The 16,859-nt window shown below is 38.5% G+C and overlaps 1 protein-coding gene across 2 annotated transcripts in view; it reads right to left on the bottom strand.

Annotated features, from left to right (window-relative positions):
• Nucleotides 1–8,108: 8,108 nt before the first annotated feature.
• The window catches only part of LOC145680393 (telomerase reverse transcriptase-like), a 37,869-nt gene continuing 29,118 nt past the window's right edge, over nucleotides 8,109–16,859 (bottom strand). For both annotated transcript variants that reach the window (XM_081750835.1, XM_081750836.1), the window contains one exon: nucleotides 8,109–9,442. In XM_081750835.1, the coding sequence (XP_081606961.1) occupies nucleotides 8,980–9,442 (463 nt within the window). In that variant the 3' untranslated portion in view covers nucleotides 8,109–8,979. The remainder of the gene's footprint in view (nucleotides 9,443–16,859) is intronic.

Below are 16,859 nucleotides of genomic sequence, written 5' to 3'. Positions count from 1 at the left end.
GGGCAAAACATCGACTGCCGACCAAATCAGGTGATTAGCAAAACAGAGACTATCAATATGAAAAGTCTTAAAAATTAGGGAGTAATTTAATTTCGCAGTTGACTACCCTCGAATATTTATGTTCCCTGCCACACGGCTTGTGGTGCAAATATTAGTTATGAATGACCTACTGCTTATTGAAATTTGTCAGTTGTTTATTGCACCTAACGTGGAAGTCTGACACCAATACTGAACATCAGCAAGTGAGTTTCATTTCATAGTGTGAAATTAACTTTCAAACTATGCGAATGCAATACTAAGACTTTAAGTAATACATCTATAGCTAAAGGTTGCAACAGAGGAATAAGATCAGAGATAGAACCTGTTCCTCAGATGCTAACTCTATACCAATAATCCATCATTCGCTATCTCTTAGTTTTTGCTCTGTGGAGCTTAACATTGAAACTGCAAGTTCTAATTGATGTCCATCACTTTCTGTTGCAATAAAGAAATACAGTCAGAAGTAAAACATTCTTCTGATACTGAATCCATATCAAGAAACACTTACCGGTATCCATTTCCGTTTTAGTCGTTATGCGATGTGTTGTAACCAAAAAAATCGTAATGTTCACCACTTCCAGTTTAAACAGGTAAAAGTCGAGACAAAATTCGTTGTTGGGACAATGAATCGTTGTCAAAAATGCACTTTTCGAAATCCCTTCGAAACGTTTTCACCCTATGGAAACCAGTATTGAAATCGGAAGTACTATTAAAATTCAACAACTTCCGGTTTTGGCAGAATTTTGCGTGTGGTAATGGTATGCTCTCTTCAGAGGTTGAATCGATTGTAGAAAATCGTTTGTCACTATCTGTTACCGTTCTTGTTCTATAGCGAACATTTCGATTTGAACAGATGTTTAACAAAGGAGATGGGCCCTTTTTTGGGGCGCTGAATCGAATGCGAAAATACATCGTCTCGATGTCGTATGCAGTTTTTGTCCTATGTAAATCAACATTGAAACCAGAGGTACTAGTAAATTTAACCATTTCCGGTTTCAGTAGATTGTTGCACGTGAAACTTACATCGGTGGACATTCTTGCCTTCCATTAGCGAAATCTGAAATACCGCTACTACTTGTTGTTTAAGGCACAGACCGTCGAAAGGTTGTCTGAGATATGTCAAAAATTGTGGTTTTCTAATCTCCACCCCTCTTCCTACCTTTTCTTTTTAGAGGTCGAGTGTTCTTTCATGCTGTTACTATCTGAAATGTTAATTCTTCACACTGAGGGGACATATATATATATATATATATATATATATATATATATATATAGGGGGGGATGCTAAACATCACTACATTGATTTGTAATGTTTAGAAAAGGCCATTCTCCCCCCTTCCCCCCATAAAACAAATTTTCAAAAATTGCTGGAACATTGCTCTCCTTATTTCTAATGAGGAAATATACCGAGTTTCATCTTTCTAACTTCAAGGGCGTGAGATAATGAGCCAGGATAAGTTTGGCCAGGATTTACTCATGTACCAAAAATTATCAAAATCTGTCCAGCGGTTTAGAAGTTAATTGTCTAACAGTTCTACATTTCATTATATATATATATATATATATATATATATATATATATAGATAGATAGGTAGATAGATAGATACATAGATAGGTAGATAGATATAGATATATGAAAACAGCTCTACGATGTAATATATACAACAACTACAGTGTTGGCCATTAATCAGTGAAAATCAAGTGGAATTAATCAATCAATTGAAAGTAATTGCTGTGGAATTAGTTGTAAACTACATTCAACTGCAATTGGATGACAATTTATGAGAGAGAGTTTGAAAATAAGTTTCCCCAGGCGACTGTGGACAGAGGTTGGGATGCAAGACCAAAAATAGCATGAGACATTCAAGATCATACGTACCTTTATTTTTCCATATAAGTATCACGTACATTGAGACATTTGTCATACCGATCACTAAGCTTCAAAAACCCTTCCAGGAAATATTCAGGACTCTGCATAGGGAAGAAGCGTCGAACAGCTTCTGTAACTTCAACATTGCTTCCAAAGCGCTTGCCGCTTAGAGTCTTCCAAGTTCGACAGGATGTGACAGTACCGCGCACCAGTGATGGTTCCAACCTCCAAAAAGTCCAGCAACGACACCCCTTGGGCGTCCCAAAACACTGTGTATAGCACATTTCCTGCAGAGGGCGAGGTTTTGAACTTCTTGTGGACAGGTGATGATGGATGTTTCCATCCCTTCGATTCGGGCGTGAAGTGGTGGACCCACGTTTCATCCCCTGTCACAATCCGGAACAGAAAGTCATTCCACTCATCGTGCTGACACTTTCCGGTTGCCAAGCATGTCGTGGATGATCTTGTGAACTCGCGCATGTCCCATTCCAAGCTCCTTTGCTACTTCATCGATGGTGGTACGCCGGTTCGATTTAATCATGTCATTCACCATCCTGACCTTTCCGTCTGTACTAACCGTGCACGTCCTTCCAGGTCTCAGTGTGTCCAGCACCTGCTGCCGCCCCTCACTGAATTGACGACAATATCCGCACCATTTGTTTCGACATCACATCAGGCCATAGACTTCCACGAGGCGGTTATGGATTTCTTATCCCTATATGCCACATGCTCTTTCATAGTGGCCAACCACTCGCACTTCCTCCTTTGACCACGTCAAAACGCTCCTTCTCTCCATAGCTACCAGGCTGAGACTGAGAGACTTGTCTGGGCAAGAGCGCCGATCCTGGGGGGCCGAGGGCCCTCTCATTGTATTTGTAAATTTACAATATTTGGTATAATTTGAATGCAATTTGCCTTAAAATCCTCATATATGCTTTCTGCACCCCCCCCCCCCAAAAAAAAATATAGAGAAATAGGCGCCCTTGTTTCTGGGTGTGTTGCGCGTGCAACCGCTGTCTTGCTTCCCCCGATTGCTGTTCGTTTTCCTGGGGAAAATGAGAGGGGAAACATTTTCGGACTCCCCCTCGTAATTGCAATTATTTTCCACAGCAATTAAGCAATTACTTTCGATTGATTGATTAATTGCAACTGATTCTAATTGATTAATGTCCAATTGCAATTAACAATTGATCATTACTTATTTCAATTGTTAATTCAATCGACATTTGCTCAAATATATATATTTAATCAAGATTATACGCCAAGGCTAAGGGAGACAATGTATATAATCATGAATGAAGAATCAACTAACTATACCTTGCAAATTAAATACTTTTTACATTATAATTTATTAACGAGGTAACTAACATATTTTTTTCGGGTAATTTTAAATCCAATTGAATATTGATAGTTTATTAGGAGGTTGTGAGCTGATGTTGGTTTAGCGAGTATTCTTGCTCGGTGAGTGACAATTGGAAGCGTTTAGGTTGGGAATTGAAGGGTACTTATTATATTCGTATACTTCATTCGTTTTCCTGACGTACAGTTTCAAAATCTCGAAGGTTGGGTTCCTTTTTCCCGGAATTGCAAAACAACACTCAAATAACGTCAAAAAGACAACCTCCCGCTGACAAAAACCATCCGTCAATATGCCCATTGTATGAATTCATGTTATTACATGTTTTAGTCACAAGTATGAAGGTTCACTTCCTGGTTTGCACAATTCCAATTGCTTGTTTCTTAAAGTCTTTACGGATTTAGTAGTTAATAAAAATACCATATGTACTTATTTAAAGCCTGCTTAGACAATCTGTAGGACAAACTTAGTACTTAAATAATGATAATAATAATTATTATTATTGTCCCTCGCTAATCACTTTTATATACAGGGTGATTCTTTATAGGGTTTACAACTTCAATCAGTTATAATTCTTTATTGGAACCACATATAGACTTGGTCATTACACTGCATTATATGTCATTATACTGCAAAGTTTGACTTACATAGTGAGTAGTTGCGGAGTTGGCCACACGCGGTGCCACCGGTCAGTCGTTGAAAATGAAGGCTTTCACTGTTGTGGAAAGAGCTAAGTGCGTGTTTTGGTTTGAAGAAACGAAGTTAGCAACGAAAGTACAGCGTTAAGTTCCGCACACAATATGGCAAGAAACTACCCAGCAGACAAACAATGTACAAATGGCACCAGACTGTGCGAGACACAAAGGCTCCAGGGCGCTCACCCGTGATGATGATGTGGTGGTGGTGGAAGCAGTTAGAGTTTTGTCTGCAGGCCTCAAAAATCTACACGACGTGCATCAGAAGAAACTGGTACTGGTATCCCTCAGACCACTGTTTGGCATGCATAGACGTTTGTCCATGAAGCCATACGAACTGTCCTTGGTTCAAGCATTGAGTGAAGCGGATAAACATAACCGACATGAATTCTGTGTTACCATGTTGGATCGCATTAATGATGATGAGTCATTCTTGAACAATGTGGTATTCAGTGACGAATCAACTTTTCTCCTTTCCGGCCGAGTCAACACACACAATTGTCGTATTTGGGGCAAGGAAAATCTACGTTGGTTCGTGACAGCCCCAAAATGAACCGTGTTCTGCGGGCTTTCCAGAGCAAATGTGTATGGACCATTCTCCTTTGCTAAGAGCACTATTATCGGCATCGTCTATTTTGATATGTTCCAAAACTTCCTTCTTCCACAGTTAGATGAAGATGACCACGATGGCCGCTTATGGTGGCAACAAGATAGCGTCCCGCCGCACTATCTGAAGGACGTAAGGGAATTTCTTGATCAGCGATTCCCAGATAAGTGGATAGGTCGTGGTGGACCAATTACCTGGACCCCACGGTCTGCAGATTATACGCCACTTGACTTCTTCCTGTGGGGGTTTGTGAAAGATAAGGTGTACAGCCATCGCGGACGTTACCCCCGAAATGCTGGCTAGTGTTTGGTAGGAAATCGACTTTCGTTGGGATGTGCCCAGGATGACCGCAGGTGCACACATTGAGCCATAATGCACTTATCACAAAAACTTGAAGTGTTTTCCAGTATAATGGCATATAAACCAAGTCTTTATGTGGTTCCAATAATAAATTTTAACTGATTGAAGTTGTAAATCCTATAAAGAATCATCTTGTATATTGGCAATTTTACAGCCGTTTGCTCGTATAGAAAATTCATAGCTATTGTTTTAAATTAATATAACCTCTAGAAATAACACAAAAAGGAAATCTGGCAACAAGAAAATTCTCACCCTTACCGATTTTCCTTCGACTAGCCATAAATAAGCCCTCATATTGGGTTTCGTGACATCCTCCACCATCCACGGTGTTTCGGCATCGGACAGCAATTGTACATGCGAATAGCGAACGAAATACACAATAATTTCGTCTTAGTGTTTAGTTAGCAAATACAATCTGTATGGGTAGGGTATTGAAGTGCTAACAGGATAACAACGAAATCAAGAATCATCAAGAGAGAGCAATATGTACGTTATCTGACCCTCACTTAAAAAATCAAATATTAACAATAGTATTCAGTTTATCAAGGTAAAGGGAGTAAATTGAGTAGTATCGGTCCAAATTAAACATAGGAATAAATATGTTTATAGTAATTCATTGTGCAAGATTTACGAAGTTATGACCATAACGGAGTTAACTAGCATAGCAGAAATAAGATACACGATAGTTGTTTGGGATTACACAAGAAGATAACTCACTCTCTTTAACTTATATTAATTCAGTTCGAGATAGATTTTCTTTCGTGTTGTTTAAAAGACATTCGCGATTTCTTGAGCTGACTCCATTCGGTCTTGTATTAAATCTACATAGTCATTGCAGTCGCGTCCATAAATGCCAGATTCTGCGTCCATACTTTTGTCACTTCTCCACAGGTAATGAAGTTTTCGACAATTTGGTTGGCGAGTCTGTCAAGTTCTCAGTATATATATATTTCATAGTTCACATTCCCTTTCCACCTTTGATGGGTTATACCTTTCCTATCTCGTCTAAAAATATTTTCAGTTCTCGCACCAAATTGCATTGTTATATTCTGAGAACTAGTCTGTTGGGAGTAGTTTGGATTTTGGCTAAAAGTGCTTTGTGTTACGACATATTTTGGGAATTACTGTTGCTAAGTTTATATTATGAGATAAAGTTTGGAATTTGAATTAAATGGAAGTAATACTCGGAAGAATTATTATCGGGTTTTCTTCAGTAGATTTTATGTTATTTGACAAGGGTCATATTTGAAATGATTAAGGGGATCTTAGTGATTATATACTGTGCATTTAGTGAAAACCAGAGAGAGCAGAGTAAAGTCAATGGAATCAAAGTTTCTGTTTGAATTAGGCTTAAGTAGTAGCAGGATTAATTAACTCATGCGAAGTGCATGGATTTTCAGAACAAGTGGCGCAGATTGAAACAGAATCTAGATTCCAGAATGTTTTTTTTTTTTTTTTTTTTTTTACAGCTTTCTAACATTAAAGAAACATAACAATCATATAGAGATCGTTAATGACTTCATCAATGACAATACCACTTTTACCACTTTTTCTTTAATTTTCAAGAAACTGAATGCAAATTGTTTGAACTTTACTATTATAAAATTAAAACTTCATTACGAAATTTGCTTCTTTCTTAACCATTTTTACGTTTATCCTTGAGTTTTGAGGAGTTTTATTTTAATTTAGCACCTAAATTTTCTAGAGCCAAGTAATTTGAAATTGAAAAACCCGTGAGCCTTCACCATTTTGGTTGCAGCGCCTCTTTACTTTTTGACTTGGGATCGAAGTCCGAGCGACTCCGCCATTTCGCCATTTGTTTGGTGCGTCTCTTTAATTTTGTGACCTGGGATCGAACTCCGGCGCATCCGCCATAACAATAGCGTGCAGTTAACGCCTAGAGCATTTCGCTGGAGTATATCAGAGAAATTTGGTCTGTGGCTTCCCGGCTCCACCAGCATTTCGCTGTAACTCCCTCTGGTATATCCTAGGGACGCAAAATCTTAATTTCTTATTCTCAGATACTACAGTGAAGCAGCGATGTCTACTCTCACACTATTGTGAATAGTTACCTTTAATCACCCTAACCCCATTTCTTTGGTTAGCTGTGTACGTGGTTAAATAAAACAGTGAATATATGAGGAATGTTTAATGTAGATTTAATGTTAATGATTAATGTACGTGTTTCAAATCGTCCTAGTAGAATATACACGATTTGCCGATAAACGCAACATCACATAATGAGCAAGACTAACCTGTCTATTAGTCCAAGTTGGTACTGGAACACCTCTTGGTATCAGCGGCGTTGAACCTGGAACTTCTGTTGATTCTGCGGCGTTGATCTTGGTTACATCTACATGCTGATGGTTGTTGCGATTGCACCCTTCTCGTCTTTCCTCTAAGTAATATGTGACATCTAAGATGACTGACAGAACTTAATCCCTGCTCAAGATGAAGTTTGACTTCATGACGAGTAACCTGACTGAATTAAATCTTACTGACAGACCCTTGACTGAACGACTGAACCTCGAAGCATCCAAATCTTAATATTTTATATGAATTAAACACTTCCTTAATTCATTGTTCTTCTTATTCTTGAATTGGTTTCTTTCTTCATTATTTTGACATCAGATGGTTTGTCACCTCATGGCTTGCTCAATATGTGTGTTAGATGAAATTATGACAACTCGTGATCCTACGACGCGTTCTTTGAAAACATACAGGAAATTACGCGAGTTATTTCTTAACATTTTCGGGTTACAACATATTCATACTTTGCATTTATATTCTGTTACAGTATAATGCCTTTGCTTTGTTTTATCTTCCAAGTTTTTCTTCCTTGTTCCTAGTGCATTGGCCTAATTGACATTTGAACATTGAACTTTACAATTTAGAATAATTTTTACAAATGCCGAAAATCAGTGATGCTACAATATATATATATATATATATATATATATATATATATATATATATATATATATATATATATATATATATATATATATATATATATATTAAACCGTAACCTTAACCTACCTCGTTATGGTTAAGGAAAATTCAGATTTTCACAATTATTGAAAGAGCCATTTAAAAGCATTCAATTCTTATTGCCAGAGCCAGGTAACCGAGAACTTTAGGTTATTGTTTATTGTTCATCATAAGAAATTATACTCAAATTCAAATTATTTCATTTATTACCATAAATTAACATATAACGCGATTACAATAAGCCTTGTTTGTAATTACGATACATAACATAAAACCAATTTCTCAGGTTCTTATATATTTCCACTAAATGTAATTTAACTTAAGCCTATTAATTTGTCAGCACACTATTAGTTTTGAGAAAAGAAGCCATCACAATGGATCAAGGGGTTGGACCACCTAAGTTCACTGCATGTGCGTATTTCTTAAGCATTCATGGTCCAACACATAAACAGCTTTGCAACTTACAAGAAGATAAACAATTGTCTGGAAAAATTCACTTTAAGTCAGAACATGTTTTTACAATGAACTAATTTTTATAAAAGTAGTATTACCTGTTTATTTCATTATTTTCATTGGCTACATTTCACAGGTACAAATAAAAATTGTGTAACCTTTTGTATTCCCAGTACGTTGAAATAATTTGCATTATTTTGGATACTTTTAGCGAGTATCTAATTTCAGGATCACAGGGACTTAAATCATATTATGCAGTAAGATCTTCAAAAGCTTTGTGCTTCAACATCAGTGGAAAATTTTCAATTTATATATGAAACTGCTGTTGTACTTGAAACTGGTTACTCGCTAAAAGAATTCGAAATATAGGAAATTATTTTAGCCTAACATGAACGAATTATATACTATAATTTATTTTCAGAATAATTATTAACACTATTTTGAATTAATTCTTCATATGCACTAACAAATGAAATCTCAGTAATGAAACGACTACCGAAGCCATTATGTCCACTATTCTGTTCGACGAGAAAGCCTTGTAAAGAAAATTTACATGTCACTCATAAAATTTCTTGTATTTACAGTAATGTGAAAGTATGGTTGTTCCTACCGCTGAAAAACTGAAGGCCCAATGCACTGAACTACTTCATCCAATAGTTGTTTCGATGAGTCTTTCAAGCGTTTTGATGACGATTTCAAAGCATATTTCAGCTGCTTAACTTCCACCCTAAACTGCGATCCATTTCGAGAAAGCCTCGTGAAGAAAGCTTTATATGTCAGCCACATGATTTGATGTCGTGTTACAGTGCTTTCAATTCTATAGGTTTTATTTTGTCGGTTAATGTAACGCTGCACTTTCAAGGGGACCTGGTGAATGACTTTCATCAGAAACACTGAATTTCTTCCACTGTCGAAGTATACTCGGATTAACCCACAGAACCGATAGGCTAACATCAATAATCCGAGGTATAAATTCTTTAGAACTTTTCTTCTGCTATTTAACCTTTCGTCAAGATGTATGGGTTGAAGTTTCAAGGTATGAATCATGCTCATTTTCTTTTCCAACAACCTAGAAGAGAAATAAGGAAAAATCAACCATAGAGAACACACCAGTATGTCCATTTACGTAATATAATTGACGCACAATGGAAAATTTTAATATCTAATAGTTTGTTGTTAGTTTCAATTCGCCCCGCCGCACCGATAGATTTCAGCACTCCAGAATGTTTACTTAAATTGAGTAAAAAGGTGAGAAAGAACAGTTTCTTCTTCAAATACCCTAATTATTTAAATGGTTCATTTTTGCAAGAGAAGTACGTCCTCTTGCGCCTTCTTATTCTTGTTTTCCTGGTAATGTTGACTGTGTAAGTTTTTCATCCTATCATCAATTTCAATCCGGAGTAAAGATAATTGCTTTAGGGAATTGCAAAAGATTGATCGGTTTATATCTGACCAATTCGGTAACGCTCTTGTCACTTGTGTAGTTGCCAGCACCGTAACTTCGATTTTTTCTGGGGGAGAAAGCATTAATACGTGTTTTGTGCCCCTAGAAAAATGTGTTTTTCTAATTCTTGGACCCATCTTTCTCTTACTCTTTCTGGGCCCCTCGGAGTCTGTGGGTCCTTCCGCACGGCAAAGTCTGCGGGGCCGTTAGTCACGCCTTGAGTCCGTTCCATACATGACAAATTAATTAAGGGGACAATATTGACAAATCTCAAGACCATATGAATAAATATCGTTTTTAGGGCCCCTAATAGTAGACATTTTTTACTGAAATGGGCACATGATTCATTTTTGTTTTATTTACCTTTTGTGCGCTGTTTTGTTTATGGAATGTAGTGAACCTGTTTGATGCTTCATTTATAATTTCATATTCGTATCGTATGAGTAAGAAAATTTTCTTAAAAGTGGGCCCCCCTCGAACGGCGGGGAGCTTCCCTATTGGGCAGTTGCCCCCTGCCCTCCCACAAGTTACGGTCCTGGTAATTGCGCTAGAAACATGAAACCACAGTTTTATCAGTGTAGTGTTCAGGTTGCAGGAGTCCGAGTGTCCTGTTTTGTGCTAATGAAACGGTGCCAAAAGTGAGACATTATTGGGAAGAGTATCAGGTTTCTTTTCCAAGCACTTTTCGTACAGTCAAAAAAATGTTTAACCATCGGAATGGCCAAAACTAAATATATTGTGGCCAGGTAAGTTCAAATGAGGCTCATACAGAAACATTTGCCAACGAAACAGACTCGTTGGAGGTTGCCATCGAATATGCTTCCTAGGGTAATTCATGGAATTCGTCGACTGGTTCGCCAGGATAATCCACCACTTCAACAAGACGTGGTCCTAAAATTAAATCTGGTACAGTTCACTGTTAGCCACGCCATCTGTCGCCATCTTGATCTGCGGTGCGTCCATAAGGACCAGATTTACAACTTCCTTCCGCGTTATATTGCTGACCGTAAGACAAATTACCAAAATTGTACAAAAGACACCTGACAGGTTCTAAATGAAAGTCGACTGTCATATTGGGTGAGGCATACACTAATCTCACACGTAATGATAACATGCAGATAATTACATACTATGAACCTCTGACAAGGGACGTACCAAGTTTTCGTGCCAATAGAGAGAAAGTTTCCACAGGAAATCGTTGACTTCCGCAAATCCATCATGACCTCAATCTATCGGGAAAACATCACTCTTTTGTATGGAGCCAATATGAACCAGAATCCTATCCATATGTTTCAACATAGTGTTTGTTGCAGTGGAAATCACGATGTCGGGCGATAGTTCATAATGCTGATAGTCTGACAGAATACAGTCGGTGGTGACGGCAGGAGAAAACTGCCCGAACTCATCACTTGAGCGCTCTCGAGTTTGATACGAAGTGAGCTAATGTCGAAATGCGAGTGTAAGGTTAAGGAGCATGACGTTAGACTGATGATGTGAGTGTGACGTCGAAATGGAAGTCGAGAGAAGGTAATGTCGAAATGATAACGTTAGTGTGAGGTCGAGTATCATACTGGTGATGTGAGTGTGATGTCGGATTGCTAGCGTGAAGGTGAGGTTACGTCAAAGTTGGAACCTTTGCGGAGGAGCTCTTCATAGATGAAGTACATTTGGAAAACCTTTTGTATTGCATTAAGCTGCTGTGTGATTATTTATGGCAATATGCCAATTTTTGTTTAGGTGATACTAACCCTTATCTAGTGAATTCTTTTAAAGAATGCGGTGTGCATTCAAAGCATATTATGCAAAACAATGTGAAAGAGTCATCTAATAATTACCTCGCCAATCCTAAATCAGTTTACTTCTTATTCCCAGATATTTTAGTTCGTGATTCCTATGTAAACTGCTATGCAGAGAAATATGGCCTCGTAAGTCTGCAATAACTTCCCTAATCTGTGTCGTTTCAAGATTTGGGGAGGGAAATATGACACTGAAAACATTTTTAATTCATTTGATCGAAAATAACCTCACAACATTTCAAGGCGCAACAAGCTTCTTTGATGGGTGACAGAAACATAAGGTAATTCCTACCTCCTTTTTCTATTTACACCTCTGACCCGGCGAAGAAGTCCATTTCGCTTTGGAACTTCGAGAAGTTATTTGGGATCATGTGAAAACTGAGTACGAAAACTTTTCAATTCGCTGTGAATAGATATTCTTGTAGTTAACCTTCATCATGTAACTAACGTAAATATATTTTTAAAAGGTTATTGATGCTTGGAAGAATCGTAATTGTCGTCGTGCTTTATTCTTCATTTATTCCTATTTTAAGGATTTATTCATTTATTTATTAATTTTAGGAATGTCACATACCCGTCTTATGGTTCTTCACGGCCGATTGGCTAACGCACGTAGTCGCAGGTTCGAGTTTCCTGGTGGGGTACTTAGCTCGGATACAAGTAGTGGTACGGAACGGTGATCCGGGAGAGGGGAGAGAGAGTTATCTCACTTTAACGCATAAGTCCCGTCTCATATAGTCTGGGTTCTGAAAGGAACGCTACATTCCCATTACCCATATCTGGTTTATTTTCTAAGTAGGCAGAAGGGTAGATAAGTAGGAAGAAAGGAAATTATTCTCTGTTAAGTTTATTCTTTGGTGATTAACTTTCTCTACGTTATTGTTAAATATATATTTAGTTACGAAAAATAGTTTTGTTACCCAAATTCTCATAAGGTTTGATTACAAAGAAAAGTTGTAGAGTAGATTTCTGTCCTTTTTGAGCAGTGAATATTGTGAAAATATTTTCATATGAGCATCCCTTTGACCGCTAACCTCGCTTTGAGACCTTGAACGTACCCTGCTGTGGAGCTTGACGATTGGTCCTTCTTTATTTATATTTTGTTATAAATGAGAAAGGAAGGTTATTCAGTCTACAGTAGCATGGGTTTACACGTGGCATGACTATATATGTTACGATTGCACGCAACAGCACCATCACAGAAAGTATGTTCTAGCAGGCATCCTGAAACTGGAAGGAACGCTAATTACGGTATATTGACAGTAGAGAAGAGTACTCTTAAAGGGGGTCGTGGCTAAAAAAGCAATAAAGTAAGTTAGGTATTTTAAGAAAAGACCTCGTAATGTTCGATCCCGGAAGAGAATGGTAAGAAATTATCAGTGTTATTTTTGAACAAAATTATAAAACAAATCTTCAAATCAATCGATGTTTTCAAAGAGGCTCTTTTGCGTTGAAAATGAAAATGAAAAAGTTTTACGTCCAACGGTTATGCCGGTTACGCTAAAGGAGATGGTGACGATGAGAAATAAATGAAATGGTGAACGAAGAAAGTGGGAGGAAACGGGATAACCCCTAGAAAACCACGCACACGGTGTTTGTCCACCAGAAAGCTCAGTTGGTGCGATCTGGGATCGAACCAAGGACTCCATGCACCAGAGGTGAACGCTCTACCACCGAGCCAACACGGCCCTCTCTTTTGCCTCGATTTTTTGTTTTCGTCGCGGTACGAGATTAATACATTAACCCTGGACAAGAGGTTTTACAACACATCATAATGTAGATCAATGATGATGCGAAGTCCCATCACTTAAAGAGACAGTTAAGATTAACAAAACATATTCTTTCCTCAAACGTATACTCTAAACCTGAAAAACGGAATACTACTGTAACCAGATAAGAGGCTTACCAGTTGTATACAAGTGCTCACGATCAGTACAATTAAATGGAAACATAATGTACCTTGTATGTTATTCATTACAGTTTTGAAAATATTTCATTATTATGTAAAATTTGAAAATATTTTATTCAACACGTAATAATAAAACATAACAGTTGCCAACAGTGAAAATGTAACTGGAATGAAATATATGTTTGTTAACTATATCGACCACGCTGATAACGAAAACGACAATGGAAAACTGGAATTAGCTCTCGTTTCCAAGTTAAGGGGGGGGGGATGCATTTAATTATATTTATTATATTTTATTAGCATTCATTGTCAATCCCTTCCCATATAGGCTTCAAATCCCGCTGATTGTAGACAAAGTGATTAAGTTTCCTGCAGGCAACAATAGCTGTGTGTATTTTGTCGCTATTTTTAGCCCGGGCTCGTAGCAACAATGGGGAGGGAAAGGAGAAGAAAAGGGAGGCGTGGAGCATGTTTCATTTAAGCGTAGTTTCTGTCTGTTAGAAGCTGTGTTGTGTTCTTGTGCTGGAAGAACATGTTATTGAAGTGTAGTTAGTGCGTGTGGTCATTGTAATTCCTGTGATTCAATATGCCTCGCAAATGCATAAACAGTGCTGACTATTTCTGTTACATTTGTGGACAGGCTACATTGAAATCGCAAAGGAGGCCAATAACGCCATATATTAGGAAGGCGTACAGACTGTACTTTGGATGTGAAATCGGGGACCAGGACAAGCCCTGGGCTCCTCATGTATGTTGCATATCTTGTGTCTCGAGTCTTCATTCGTGGTTAAACCGTAAAAGATCTTCCATGAGCTTCGCTATACCCATGATCTGGCGAGAACCATCAAACCATGTGGATGACTGTTACTTTTGTATGACAACTCCGCTAACACATGGTATTTCCAAGAAGAAAAAGTCTTTCTTGATATATCCTAACATACCGTCGGCCATGCGACCAGTGCCTCACGGAGATGGACTGCCTGTTCCTGTTCCACCTGATTGTGATAGTGACGAGGGCGGTAGTGAAACTAGTGCTGCACCATCACCTTCAAAACCCAGTTCTTCGAAAGATCCTGATTTTGTGTGTAACGATGAGTGTACAGAGAATCACAAAATAACACAGTGTGAACTTAATGACCTAGTGAGAGATCTGGAATTGCCGAAAGATAAAGCTGAACTGTTGGCGTCAAGACTACAGTAGCGGAATTGCCTTGATAAGACGGCAAATGTGACTGCATTTCGTAACCGCCATATGTCATTCCCTCCATTTTTCGAAAGTGAAAAGAACTTGGTATTTTGTAGTGATGTAGAGGGACTAATGGCAGCTATGGGGATTGACTATAAAAGTGATGAGTGGAGGTTGTTCATCGACTACTTCAAAATAAGTTTCAAATGTGTCCTCCTGCATAATAGCAACGTGCTACCAATCGATTCCGATTGGGTATGCACCTTACATAAAAGAAACATATTATAACCATCAAACAATTGTTATTGCGATTGAACTATGACAAGTTTAAATGGCAGATTTCCGGGGATCTGAAAGTCATAGGCATATTACTTGGGCTACAACAGGGCTACACCAAATACTGTTGCTTCCTGTGCCTCTGGGATAGCCGCGCGAAAGCACTTCATTATAAAAAGAAAGATTGGCCTAAGCGTCAATCATTTGAATCAGGACCTTACAATGTTATGCACGAAGCACTTATCGAATCCAAGAACATAATTCTCCCTGCTCTTCATGTAAAACTGGGTCTAATGAAAAACTTTGTTAAGGCCATGGACAAAACTATGGAAGAATTTCTCTATCTGCGCGAGAAATTTCCACGTCTTAGTGAGGCGAGAATAAAAGAGGAAATTTTTGTGGGTCCCCAGACACGTAAACTGTACAAAGATAAGCATTTCAACACCATCCTGACAGGTGATGAAAAGTTAACTTGGGATGCCTTTGTTCAAGTATCAACAAACTTTTTAGGAAATAAGAGGACAGAAAACTATAAGGATCTTGTGGCAAATCTTCTGCACTGCTACGATAGACTGGGGTGTAACATGTCCTTAATGTTACATTTCTTAGATTCACACTTGGACTTCTTTCCTGACAACTGTGGTGCTGTATGCGACGAGCACGGGGAACGCTTCCACCAACAAATTTCGGACATAGAAATGAGATACCAGGGAAAGTGGAATGCATCAATGTTGGCCGATTATTGTTGGACACTAATCAGGGAATCACTAGCAAAAAACTACAAACGCCAGGCAAAGCGGTTGCGCCTTCAGTGACCTTCCTCCGAGGGATAACAACAAGGTAAATACACGGATAAGCTTATATAGGCAATAACGTAAAATTATCATAACTTTCCATCGTGAATTTAATATTCGGATGCTGGTTATTGAGATGCTGCAGGAATTCCTGTAAGGAGTTGCGTCCATGTGGCCAGATGGTGAAGGTGTCATCAACATATCTATAGAAATGTATGGGTGCAAGTGGTGCTTTCTTCAGTGCTTCATGTTCAAAGTGCTCCATATAAAAATTGGCTACTGCATGTGAGAATGGAGAATCCATGGCGACGCCGTCTGTTTGTTCATAGTACTGACCACGGTATAGGAAGAAGGTTGACGTGAGAACATGTTGAAAGAGATCCAATATCTCAGGCCGGAAGTGTTTCCGAAGAAGCAGTATTGTATCCTTGACCGGAACTCTGGTAAACAATGATACCACGTCGAAACTAACTACAAGATCTTTGGAAGAGATCTTCATCGTCTTCAGGCTTTTTACAAGCTCTGTTGAGTTTTTCACATGGTGTTCACACTTGCCCACGTATGGTTGAGTAATGTTGTAAGATACTTGGCCAAAGAGTAGGTTGGGCTTCCTATTGCACTGACAATTGGTCTCAGGGGTATCCCTGCTTTATGTATTTTTGGTAAGCCATATAGTCTTGGAGGTATGCTGCAGTGTGGTGTAAGTTGTTTGCGTGCATCTTCGTCCAGTCCCGACTTCTTTAGTAGTGAGGCTGTTCTTCTTTCTACTGCAGATGTTGGATCTCGTGACAAGGTGGTATATGCTGGATCTCGAAGTAACTGTGAAATCTTCTCTTGATAGACACCTGTGGGAAGCACTACAGTGATGTTTCCTTTGTCAGCTGGTAGATTAGTGATACTTGCGTCTTCTCTTAATGCTTTAAGTGCGATCCAATCGGCTTTGCTAATGTTTGGTCTGGGCATGACGGCTCTTCTCAGAGCCACGCTGGCTTCCTAACGTATTTCTTCTGCTGTATCGTTGGGAAGATTGCTAACTGCTTGTTCTATGCTGGCAATGATATCTATGGCCGGAATTTTCTTC

Source organism: Thermobia domestica, chromosome 3 (assembly GCF_964235325.1).
Source record: "Thermobia domestica chromosome 3, izTheDome1.hap1.1, whole genome shotgun sequence".
Classification (NCBI taxonomy): Eukaryota; Metazoa; Arthropoda; class Insecta; order Zygentoma; family Lepismatidae; genus Thermobia; species Thermobia domestica.
Note: the sequence above shows the minus strand (reverse complement) of the source record. Positions and strands in the feature narration are given on the sequence as shown.